The sequence below is a fragment of the Phlebotomus papatasi genome, chromosome 3 (assembly GCF_024763615.1).
Source record: "Phlebotomus papatasi isolate M1 chromosome 3, Ppap_2.1, whole genome shotgun sequence".
NCBI lineage: Eukaryota > Metazoa > Arthropoda > Insecta > Diptera > Psychodidae > Phlebotomus > Phlebotomus papatasi.
The window spans coordinates 83,081,261-83,093,937 of record NC_077224.1 but is presented as its reverse complement, the minus strand read 5'-3'; the positions used below and the strand labels follow the sequence as shown (position 1 = coordinate 83,093,937).

The window sequence follows — 12,677 nt, the reverse complement described above, 5'->3', positions numbered from 1 at the left end:
CGGCTATAGCTCAGGGTCGTTCAACCTTCAAGTGCAAAAAGTGCAAGGCTGGAAAAAGGGCTTCCATCACCAACGAGCTGCCTAACATAATGACCCTGCAACATAAAGTGGAGGATCTTTCTGCGGATATGCATCAAAGATTTGAGGATTTACTCAGGGAGTTACGAGACGAGAATCGGGAGCTGCGTAAGAGGCATGTGGAATTGGAGAAAAAAAACCTGGAGTATGATAAGAGGATTCATGAACTGGAGGAACGAGTTTCTGCACTCACATTCGAAGCCGATAACCGTATGCAGAGAGAGAATTTGACTGCTCTGGAAATCCAGAATATTCCCGATGATGTGCTGCAGCAAGACACTGTTAAACTTGCATCTGACGTCATGAATGATGCTCTTGATGTTGACGTAAATCATTCAGAGATCGAGAGTGCACAGCTGATCAAGATTGGGGTCGAGAAGAAGAACAATATGCTGGTGGTAAAGTTTTCTAATGAGCTGGTGAAGAAGAGAATTATTGCCGCGAGAAGGGTTAAGAACAAGGCGAACGACTACAGGGGCATCTTTCTCAAAAAGTGCCATCAAGGTGGAGCTCGGATATACATTAATGAGAGGCTCACAGCTCGTCGTAGAGAACTGCTGAAGGCTGCAAGGGAATGGAGGCGGAGGCTGGACTTTAAGTTCGTGTGGGTGGATGGTGGAATGATTAAAATGAGGAGAAAGGAGGGAGAAAGGGTTTTTACTATTAATTCTTTTACTGATTTTGAAAAGTTAACTAAGACAACGTAGTTTTATTCATAATTTCAGTCAATTTAGAGTTTTTTTTTCTTCTCTGTTCTTTTTGTTTTTTTTATTTTAATAATTTTCTTTTTCTTTGAATTTAATTTAATTTCTTACTTTTGTTCTTTTTTCCTTTTTTGTAATTTTTTTTCTTTCTCATTAATTTTTTTTTCTTTTTTTTTTTACTGTGTTCAGATAAATGCTGACCTGCTCTATCGTATTACAGAACATCAGGAGTATTAGGAAAAATTTCAATCTATTCTTGACCACATTAAAGGCATCTAATCTTGAGCCTGACGTAATTTGCCTGACTGAGGTGTGGATCGAAAGTAGGGAGGTTCCATTGTATAATTTGAGAGGGTATAAAGTTTTTCATGGGTGCAATGATGAGTATAGGTCCGGTGGTGTCGTCGTATATGTAAAAGAGTCTTTATCGTGTAGAACTGTCCCAGTCAGTTTCACTTCTGCGGATGCTCTATGCGTGAGCTTACGTTTGAATGATGAGGAGCTCACCTTCTTGTCTACATATCGTTTTCACAGATTTCCCATTTCTAGTTTTTTGATTGATTTGGATTCTTGTTTGAAATCTATTAAATCCCACAATGTATATTTTCTTGGTGATATGAATGTAAACTTGTGTAACATCCGCGAATCTGACGAATACTGTACACTATTGTCTAGTTACGGCCTTGATTCATTAGTAAACTGTCCTACCCGAATTACAGAACGTAGTGAAACTTGTATAGATCATATTTGGGCGCGAAATCGCAACCCCAAAATTTCCAATTTTGCTGAGGTTCTCCATCTCAATATTTCCGATCATTCATTGCTTTCTCTGAAGATTGTGAAGGATGATACTACTATACAAGATAGAAACGAGGTCCGTTTGAAGCGCAGGGTTAATTTCGAGGAGCTGAATAAGCGTCTCAGGGATGAGACATGGCCGGACGTTTTTTGTGAGGAGAATGCCTCGAAAGCATTTGATATTTTTTTGAATAGGTTTTTGAATCTGTTAAATGAATCCACTACTGTATCGTCCTGTTTGACCACTAATCCTCCTAGACAGCCTTGGGTTACACCGCAGCTCTGCCGAATGATTAGAAAAAAGAACTCCATTCAAAAATTAAGCAGAAGAAGACCTACTTGCGAGAGATTGGCCGCCTACTCAAAAAAACTCTCTAAGAATGTTCGAAAAGCAATTGAGGAGGGTAAAAATTCATATTACCAAAATAGGTTAGATGATTGTCGGGGAGATATGAGGAAGACTTGGGAGACAGTCAATGAACTAACGGGTAGATTTGGAGGTAAAGAACAGATTGATTTAGTTCTAAGTTCGAATGGTGACCCAATAACAGATCCAGTTATGATCTCTGAAGAATTCAATAGGTACTTTCTCGATGTTCCACGAAAGATTTCTTCTGAAATTGAAGAGCCAAGTGTACCATATGAAATTCAGTTTTTTAATGCCAATTCCTTTTTCCTTGAACCAGTTACAGCCATAGAAGTATATAGAGTTATTTTTTCACTTGAGAAATCATCTTCTAGTGGATTTGATGAAGTTAATTGCTCGGTTCTGAGGCGTGTAGCCTGGAATGTTGTGGATGTTGTTGGTTACTTGGTGAATTTGTCTTTCTCAACTGGTGTGTACCCTGAAGAACTAAAAAAGGCTGTGGTTGTCCCTATCCATAAGAAAGGTGATAAGCACAGTATAGAGAATTATCGTCCTATTTCATTGCTTTCCATTTTTTCTAAAGTGTTCGAAAAACTTATGAAGACCCGTCTTGTTGGATTTATGTCCAAACACCAGATCCTCTCTAATCATCAATATGGTTTCAGGGAGGGGAGGGGGTGTGAACAGGCCTTGGAGTCCTTTCTTGGAAGGGTCAGCGATGATTTGAACAAAGATAAAAAGGTATCCGCCCTGTTTCTCGACATATGTAAAGCGTTTGATACTGTTAACCATGGGCTTTTACTGAGAAAGTTGCATGCTATTGGGATCAGGGGTATCACGGAGAATTGGTTTAGATCATATCTCGCGAATAGACGGCAATGTGTCAGGATAGGAAATGAGCTGAGCTCATACCAGTCTGTTGAATCAGGTGTTCCCCAAGGCTCTATCCTAGGACCAGTATTGTTCATTATATACATCAATGATGTTCATAATGTGGGTTTAAGGGGACGCCCCACTACATATGCGGATGATCTGGCCATCACTTACTCGGGTGATACCCTGGAGTTGGTTATGAGGGACATGGCTTATGATTTGAGTAGGCTGAAGTTGTGGTTCAATCAACATTTCATGCTGTTAAGTCAGAAATCCAGATTCATGATTTTCTCATTAAGGGGGTCCCCTCAGGTATCACCGCTGTGTGTTCATTCCAATAATTGCGTGGTTCAGTCTATGGAGAGTGGGGTCTGTGGTTCTCGATGTTTTGAACTTAAACGGGTGTACGTGTTCCGATATTTGGGAATCAACGTGGACCAGGCCTTGAACTGGAAGGAACATGTTGAGGGTTTGCAGACACATCTTAGGCTCTCGATGCGCTACTGCTTTAAACTCAGGGAGGCATGTCCGCGCAGGGTGGTGTCGTCTTTCTATTATGCAATGGTGCAGTCTAAGTTGCAATACGGTATTTCTTTTTGGGGTTCTACATACCCTTCACATTTACGAAATTTAGAAGCGGCACAAAGAATACTTATGCGCATTATGTCGTTCAGGGGGAGGTTTGAGAGTTCGCATCCATTATTCAGGGAGTGGAATATTCTGACTCTTAGATCACTCTATGCGTATAGAACTATGAGATTGTACTTTAACAGATGTGGGGAAAGAGTCTTTAGACCACGTAATGCACAACCGTTGATAGGTGTACGGCTGCGAGAATCATTTTTGATTCCGAGGCCTAGAAAAGAGTTTTTCAAGCACACGTTTGGTTACTGTGCCCCCAGACTTGCGAACTCATTGTTTAGTGTGTTTGGGCGTGATTCGTTTTCATTTGATGAACTGAGGGCTTTTCTTGTCAATGCACACGTGGATTTTATTGCGGGACTCTACTCTTGAATCTTTTTTTTCTGTTTGGATTTCTTACTTGTCGATCCCGGCTCTCCCTTGACATGCTTCTTTTTTTTTCCTTAACAGTAATTATTATTATTAATAGTTAAATCATAAATCGTTAAAAATCTATTATAAATCGTTAAAATTGCTCATATTTATTAAGTTTTGTTGTAATTTATAACTTTAGTTTTTTTATTTATTTATTTATTTTTATTGTTTTTTTTTTGTGATCTTCAATGGCGAGTTTTATTTTTAAAGTATCGTCTGGACTTGGTGGGAATTTCTTCGTCGTGACTTATTATTCCTGGCTCGCTTTGGGGTGGTCTGATTTTTTTTTTTTTTTTTTTTAATTTTTTTTAGAGTTTCTATTCTAATAAACACGGACTCGCATGGTATGAGCTTGTCTTATAGCTCAGGGCCTGACAATTAGTCCTATGCTGCGGGGTCTCTCTCTCCTGGCTTCACTAGGCTCTCTCTCCCCTGGGATTGTGAAGCTGTGGCCTATCTATGTGGAGGCTAGCTATGCGTTTCCGGGATCCATCGTCATTGCGGGTGGGTGGTTTGTCGCGGCGTGGGGTCCTGCTAATTACCCGTGACGATGCTGATTTTTTTTTTTTCATGTTTTATTTTGGATTACTCGCTCGCTCTGCCCACTTTTTTCCTTTTTCCTTTCCCTTAATTTAACAGGATTTTTTCAGTTTTTTTTAGAGGTGTAAATATTAATAAGGATTTTCTGATATATTGCATTTATTCCTTATTTATTTTTTATTGGAGAATCTTGAAAATGGGAATCTTCACATTGTAATGTGTGACTTAGTGTTCACACTCGGGCGTTTGCCCAAATGGCTCACAGCTCAGTTAGAGCTAGCCATTCACCCTCTCACAATGCTTAAAATCGCGCAAAATTAGGCAGATCAGCATTTTTCTGTTACATTTATTAAGATGTGCTAATGAAAATCAGTTTTGTATAACTTTTAATTTGTAACCATTTGAGACTTCTCTGGCATATACAACCTGAGATGGAGTTTTTCCACCGTTTTACTCCGGAGTAGGTTGGTTACCAACGCTAAGACGGCGGTGGACGCATAATTACAAATCTTACACAAAGTTATATTTGTATTGCGCTTTTAAGTCATTGATGATGAAATAAATATCTATCTATCTATCTAAATCCAGCATAAATCCATTAAATTTTCCTTGGAACCTATTATGGAAAATTCCTGTGGAATTTTTTAAGGCAAATAGTGGAAAATTCCGAGGATTTTTTCGCTTGTTATTCCTATTCCGCTTTCTTTTGCTATGGGGCTAAAGCGGTCTTCAGACTAGAGGTTTAGTCCAGTTTTCAAAGGTCTCAAAATTCTAAATAACGAGCAATTCTATTACTTTTTGAAAGCCTAATAGGTTCATTTATCTTTAATAATCCAATCTAAAGTTAATTTTTTCCAAAAACTTGTGATTGATTAGAAATTAGAGCAGTTAAGCCATTTGGCTAAGCCTTAGGTCTGAAGCCGGTACAACGGTGTAAGTTCGATATGATAGGGAACTCCTTTTTGCGCCATCGATGATCAAATCCAGATTATTAAGACAAATTCAAGCAGTCTGCCAAGTCTTTTGGACATGAAACTTTATTACCCCTTTTTATCATGAAAAATCTCTTGACAATTTGGACAAAGTTTTTCAATTGTTGTACTATTCAGTTCAAGTAAATTGTCTCAATACCAATGCAAGGTGATGTATAAGGTTGATGTTTATTTAGAAGAGTTTTTATCGATAAAATAGTTGATTTTGTGATATTAGACGGTAAATCAATTTACACACTTCATTGAATGAGATTAAGGTTGCAACTCGAGTATCAATAAAAAAGACTAATTTAAACGTAGAATTAAGTGGAAGAAATTACACTTTAGCTGTTTAAATTTACGCCTTTAACCGTGGTTAGTTTTTTTTCGTCGATTGCGCGCAACGAAATGCAAAAAACTAGCCACATTGTAGAAGAAAATGTGCGTTAATACGCCATTCAACTCACGTTTTAATTTTATTGGCGTCTGTGGAAGTGAAATTAATCTCTGTCGTTGGTGCTTCCGATGACGCTGATTCTGCTGTTATGATTTGTGAGGGACTTGTTGTGGTTTGAGGTGGCCATTCTGCCGTGGAAACAGGCAATGGTGTGACAGTATGAACATAAACAGGTGACAATGGTTCAGAAGATTTGTTGAAATGTGTCTGAAGTGCTGAGATTGATTGAACTTCAATGAAGAAGACAGCAATCAGGAGCGAAATGCACGATTTCATCTGGAAGACACAAAAAAAAGTAACACCGTGGAGTATTAGAGCAATAACCTTGATTCTCATTTATTTTTTCTCCTATTATAGTTTTAAGTTTAAAAAGATTTAGAAAAGTGAAAGTCTTGTGTGTGTTTTTTTTTTATATGCAGGGACAATCGAAAATAGGAGATTGTATCGCACTTTTCACCCAAGCAAATTAAGTGAAATCAGACAGAAACGAAAAATGGATCAATTAACTTCTTAGTCATTAGTCGGTGGAAACTGAAACTTACCATACTTTATGTACAATATCAAAATAATAATTTCTAGTTCAGTGAGAGAGCGAGATGGTTAAAAGAATGAATGAAAACGTGGTAAAAAAGGTTTAATCATGTTTTGGTGTCAGTCCAAATTGTGTACTTCTTTGCAAATTATCATGGATGAGAAACTTTTCTCTTCTTTCTCGTTCAATAAAGAAAATTCTCAGATTGCTATTATATAAGTATATACAATCATTTGGAGTAGCTTAAGAAGTCATGGATGAAAGAAATTCTACCAGAAAAATCACTTGTGCACACTCTCGTATAATATGATAATGAACCATTAAGATTTTGTAATTAAATGAGCATAGCAATTTGAATTTCAATTGCTGTTTGAGCACTATTATCCTTTAGGGTAAATATATAATTATTTTGTAAAGTCTAGACTTCCTTATGTCTAAAGAAAAGTTTAACATTCAGTGTTTTATTACCTGCTAATTTGATAGAATTCTTGCTTATCCATTAAATGAAACTAGGAATGTTTTGGATTGTAAACGATATCGTCGTGTAGTTCTTGAATATATCTCTTTATTGATATCTAGCTTTCAAGCTTCTGTCCTTCCTGATTAGTGTTCATTTGAATGGAAATTGGGGAAAGAATGATGGGAGAAATCATGGAACCTTTAACAGTATCTTCCCTGAAGAAGGATTCCAAAATCAGAGATGACACAAAAGGGATAAACAGTACATAGTTATAAGATCCGGAGTGGGATTTTGTAACAGTATGACAATGTCATATGACAAATTGTCATGGGTGCGAGTGAGAGTTTCAAAAATTGGCCCGCTGATGTCCTTTTCATGAACTTGCTGTGTTGTCTAACTCGTCAATTTGAACGTTCGAACTTCCAACGGGATTTAGGGTGAGTTCTCACTCGTATCTCTGATATACCTTCGAATCGGTACAGAAAAAACCTCAACTGGAGAAACTTCTCAAATCGGGAAGGTTTGTTACTGAACGTCGGGGATTGTTCTCCGGTTAAGGTTTATACTGTACCGATTCGAAGGTATAGCAGAGATAACTTGTCTAGAAACCCTTTGGAAGTTCAAAAACTTAAATCGATGAGTCGTTAAAAAACATATAAGTTCATGAAAAGGGCATTTCTTTTAATAAAACTCAAATTCGTTTACGTTCTTTTCGATAAAAGTGTCAATAATACCGAAAATTCTGAGTGGAAAAACAGTCAGCGCTTAAACGGCGAATATGTGAACTGTTACTTTAGACTTCCGGCCGATTATCGAAGAGTTTTGACTTGGCTTTGGAGTGTGTTTTTCTCTTCGAGAGGTTCTTGCTGAACATAGTCAATGTCTTTATTAACTCTGTCAACAGATTTGTGATCCTTCGAACCGGATCAGAGGACTAAAGCGGTCTTCAGACTAGAGGTTGAGCCCAGTTCTCGTAAGTCTCAAAATCCTTAATAGCGTGCAAATTCATTGCGTTTTGAGAGCCTAATAGGTTATTTATCTTTAACTCTTTCGTCTCTTTTGGGACTGTAGTACCCAAAGAAGCATATGCATCTTCTATCAAAAACAATGTTTTTTAATTATTCAGAACTGATAAAAATCCGATTCTTGTGGATGATTACAAACTATAAGGATGTCCAAATGTAAGATATTTTTAATAGGACTTCAATTAATTCCTGAGCTTAGATATTTTTGATTAAAAATTGTGAAATTGGCTTGCAGCATATGCTGCGGTCCGGAAAGAGTTAATACTGCTATCCACTGTGAGGTCTAGGGTTCGAGACTAGGCAGCTGCAGATTTTTCAGGTGCTGTAATAGTCTCGAATTCGTCCAGTGAATGAATGGAAAAGTAATGCCAATACATTGACAATGAACCGCCTAAAAAAGAAAGGTTGGTATAGGAAATAAGTTTCGACATGCAGAGTTCAGTCGAATACAAATACTCATTCACTGCCCAGATCCACAAACCAAGGTTGGTTTACCGTGATATAAAGCGGTACTGTGTGTATCAGAACGCACACAGAGCACTGTGATATGGAGCAGGTTTACTCGCCTTGGGGGTTAAGATAGAACAGGAGAATGGGGAGTGCATAATGGGCCCAAATAAGTGGCCTGGGTGCAGCGGTTCCGCAAGGAATATAACCGACCCATAGACAAATCTTAATCAAATCAAATCTTAATCCTCTGTTAAATTTTCCCAAAAAATCATGATTGATAAGAAATTAGAGCAGTTAAGCCATTTGGCTTAGACTTAGGTCTGAAGCCCGTATAACTTAACTATGCTCAAACTAGTTTGTTGCATAGTCGTATATATAGGATAGACTAGGACGCAATGAAATAATTTGGAATAGGACCTAATTTGGAAGTTTGAGATTTCCTCACTACTGACTTAGATGGGTTCAAAGCAAGTACGACTAAGATGTTTTTTTTTTATGCAACCGAAGACCTAGTCGGGAAGGCTCTTCTATGTATTCAATTCCCCAGAGGTATTAACGGTCCTTCTGGATCCCGTTTCCACGATGAAGTATCAGACCACCTACTAAGATGTACTTTCAGCCGTTATAATCCGTTTTTTTTTTCAATTTGTCATGGGCCTGGGGTGCAAACGATCATCTTCCGTTCTTCGGATTTACCTGATCTAATAAATGTGTCGGAGCTATCAGGCACAAGGACTGAAAACTAAATTTATCAGTTTTAAGGAAGGTCAAGGCGGGAGTTCGGTCTATTTTTCTGTTCTTCAATTTATTTTCCCTTGCCTTAAATATCCATACGTTCGACAACCACAAGTAAATTTATCATAATTCAAACAATTTTTACTAACCAATTTTTTTTATGACTCCAGTGCACCTTTTCGATCAGGAGAAAATCATAAAGCCAAAATTCGTATCTCTTTCTTTTTTAAATGATGATTTGAATATGTCTATCTCACTCTTTCGAACTCTTCTTCTTCTTTTGAACGTCATAACAAATTCAATTTGGTTCTATTGAATTTTGAGTACAAAAAAGTGAGATTGTAATATGTAAAATGTTTTGTCTCGTTTGTAAAATTAAACAACAAAACAAGAATCACTTAAATTACTGCAAGGACTGCAATTACTACAAAAGTAATGTAATTACGAAAGACTCACACCTAAACCCAATTTATGAAACTACACCATTCTTCCCTATTACAGCAGTTTTAGCACTTTAAAGGCTAAAATATATTAACACAAACTTTATTTACTAATTGTTTATTAGTTAAAGCCAGCTACTGGAGGCGAAATATTAATTATTATTTAATAACTTGTGATGGAGAAAAGACAATTATCTGGCGGGTGGCAACTGGTTTACTCAACAACATCGCACACTCCTGAATACTTTCGCTTTTGAATACCTCCTCTTACTACATATCCATAAGGTGTCTTTTATGTACATAAATTCAGTGTAACAGAGAGATGCAAAAATATTTCAATTCTATTTAGAAATTTTTTTTTAACCTATAAGTTGCGCTTTCAATTTCGCTGAAAGCAATTGGCCATTTATTTTGTGTATATTGACTTTTGGAATTCTTATTTGGGTAACAAGAAATGGTTGAAAAAAAAGGTGTGAAACCCATTAAATCCACCCATAAATATTTGACTTACTTTCCAACCTAGCTCTTACGATTTTAAAATTTAATCAAAAGTTTATCTCGCGATAGCGTGAGTCACATTGGAAAATTGAAACTCTTTGGGGGGTCATAGTACTTTGAACACGTAATCGGTGGGATCAAGGTTATACTTGTTGCCACTCTTATTCAATTTTCATTAATCAACTCCAAATGTTATGATTAAATTTGGAATAAATTTCCGCTGCGATATTCGTGTTTCGCACTTGGACACCATAAAAGCAACATTATTCTGCAGTCTTTTCTGCGATGTTGCAATGCCCATGTGACTTAATATCCCCAATAATTGTTTTGAAACGCATCGATGCCCCATCAAATAATACATTGAACTTCTCAATTTAATTGAAAAATTAATACTTAGTAATTCTCAGTAATTTTTCCGGCTTCCTCTCCATTCACAAACATGCGCCTTTTTTTGTCTACCACGAGCTCCGACCCCCTGCATAAGTAACATTGTACATAATCTCTTCACTCTGCTGAATACCAAAAACATTCATATTGTTGTATTACACTTTTTGCATGGTATATTCACTATTTAATTTTTCCAAAGACTTTTTTTTTGGGAATTTACATTTTGGGAAGTCAAGTGACAGAGTATGTAATTTTTAACGGCAATGTGAAAGTTATTTTCGCTATTTTTTCATCAACACAAAAGGGTCATTGTATTGTCAAAGCAATGTTCTGCATAGTTTTTTTTTATTAGGAAAGCATCACTTAACGCTATCAAATAGAAGCCACTGTGTAAAAAAGAGGTGCTTTTTTTGTTAAATCACAATAAATAGAATTATTCACGCAAAAGAGAAATTTCAATAAAAAACAGCTTCTTTTCAATTTCTAAAATGATGTACAGAGCTTTCCATTGGAGCTTTTTTTAATCAGGAAAAAAAGCTCTTGGTGAGGACAGAATTTTGAAAAAAGTCACTTATTATTACTTTTGTAGTAATATTGCAGTCCTTGCAGTAATTTAGGTTATTCTTGTTTGTTGTTTAATTTTACAAACAAGAAAAACATTTTACATATAACCATCTCACTTTTTTGTACTCAAAATTCGATAGAACTAAATTGAGTTTGTTATGACGTTCAAGAGAAGAAAAAGAGTTTGAAGAATAGGATAGACATATGGAAATCGCTTAAGAAAGAAGGAGATGTGAATTTTGGCTTTGTATTTTTTTTATTTTCTCAAAGATGTGCCAGAGCTATAAAAAATTGATTAGAAAAAATTGTATGAGTCTCTGGCACACCTTTTAGATCTGGAAAATTTCATGGAATCAAAATTCACATCTCTTTCTGTCTCGAAGATTTTGCATATGTACATCTCATTCTTTCGCACTTCAAATTCTGAGGGCAAATTATTGAAATCGTACTCGCACCCGTCAACACTTTTTAGAGGTCGAGAGAAATCCACTCGCACACCCGGCAGATTCAAATCGTTCAAATCCTTTTGTAATTACTTCTTTATAATATAAAGTACTTGCTGCACGTACTCGGCCATTAAGGAACTCACGGGTGCGAGTACGATTTCAATAATTTGCCCTCTGATCAGGTAATTTAATTTGTTATGATATTCAAAAGAAGAAAAAGAGTGCAAAAGAGTGAGATAGACATATGCATTTAGAGAGAAAGGGATGCGAATTTCGACTTCATGAAATTTTCCCAACCCAAAATTTGGGTTTTGTAAAATTGATTTTGAAAAAAATTGGCATATAAATTATGTCCATAACAGAGTGATATTGTGCACCATTTTATCTACACACTTCTGTTGGGTGCTTTTGCTCTTTTATACATGTATTTGTATAAGAACGTGGAACAGGAATATGAACAGTATAAAATAATTTTAAAGATTCTAAAACGAAACAACTATTATAAATTAATCTTCATAACTAATAAGATATAGGCATCACAATGAATGCCATATAGTAATCACAACTAATATGATATAGTTATTACAGCCAATAAGATGGGTATCAACCCCATTTATGTTATTGGAACTAATATGTCATAGTATCCGTTACTAATATAATTTAGTTATGATAACTAAATGAAAACGATACTGTAACTAATATTGGTCAATTATTTCATACAGATACCCTACCTAAATATAATATATGGATGTGTCTATGCTTACTATATTTTATAGTTTCCATAACTGTATGGGATTGTTGGGACTAAATTTTTCTAAGGGTGTAGGGAAAGAAAAAACTTCTGGAGATAAATATTCAAATCACTTCTGGAGCCATCGAAGACCGGAAGTTGATCATTTGTAGTCTAGGCCGGTGACAAATTGAAAAAAGCGGACTATATAACTGTTGGGTCTTTGAGTTTGAGCAGTAAAATAAATAACTATCAAGGGGGAGATATTAGGGTTGGAAGTGATGTACGGTTGAAAATGAAGTGCTTGGAAGTCTTTGGAAGTGGAAGTGCCCAATTATAAAGTCATTTTTTCCTAATTCCATATTTTTCAGACTACGTTACTTTTAGCTAAGTTTTTAATTCGAACAGCAGTGTAATTTGAAAAGATTTTTTTGATATTTTACAAGTTCGGTTATGACAATGAGATGGAGCAAATATGCTCAAATTTATAATATTACAGCTTAATTTATGTTGTAATTTTTCCGAGGAAATATTCAGCTGAATAATAGTTTTCTTTAATTTTTACA

General features: G+C 36.1%; 1 protein-coding gene across 1 annotated transcript in view; it reads right to left on the bottom strand.

Annotated features, from left to right (window-relative positions):
• LOC129806072 (uncharacterized) overlaps positions 1-12,677 on the bottom strand; it is a 54,434-nt gene that overhangs the window by 6,752 nt on the left and 35,005 nt on the right. Inside the window, exon 3 of the mRNA XM_055854397.1 lies at positions 5,855-6,120. Coding sequence (XP_055710372.1) covers positions 5,855-6,120 — 266 coding nt within the window. The remainder of the gene's footprint in view (positions 1-5,854; positions 6,121-12,677) is intronic.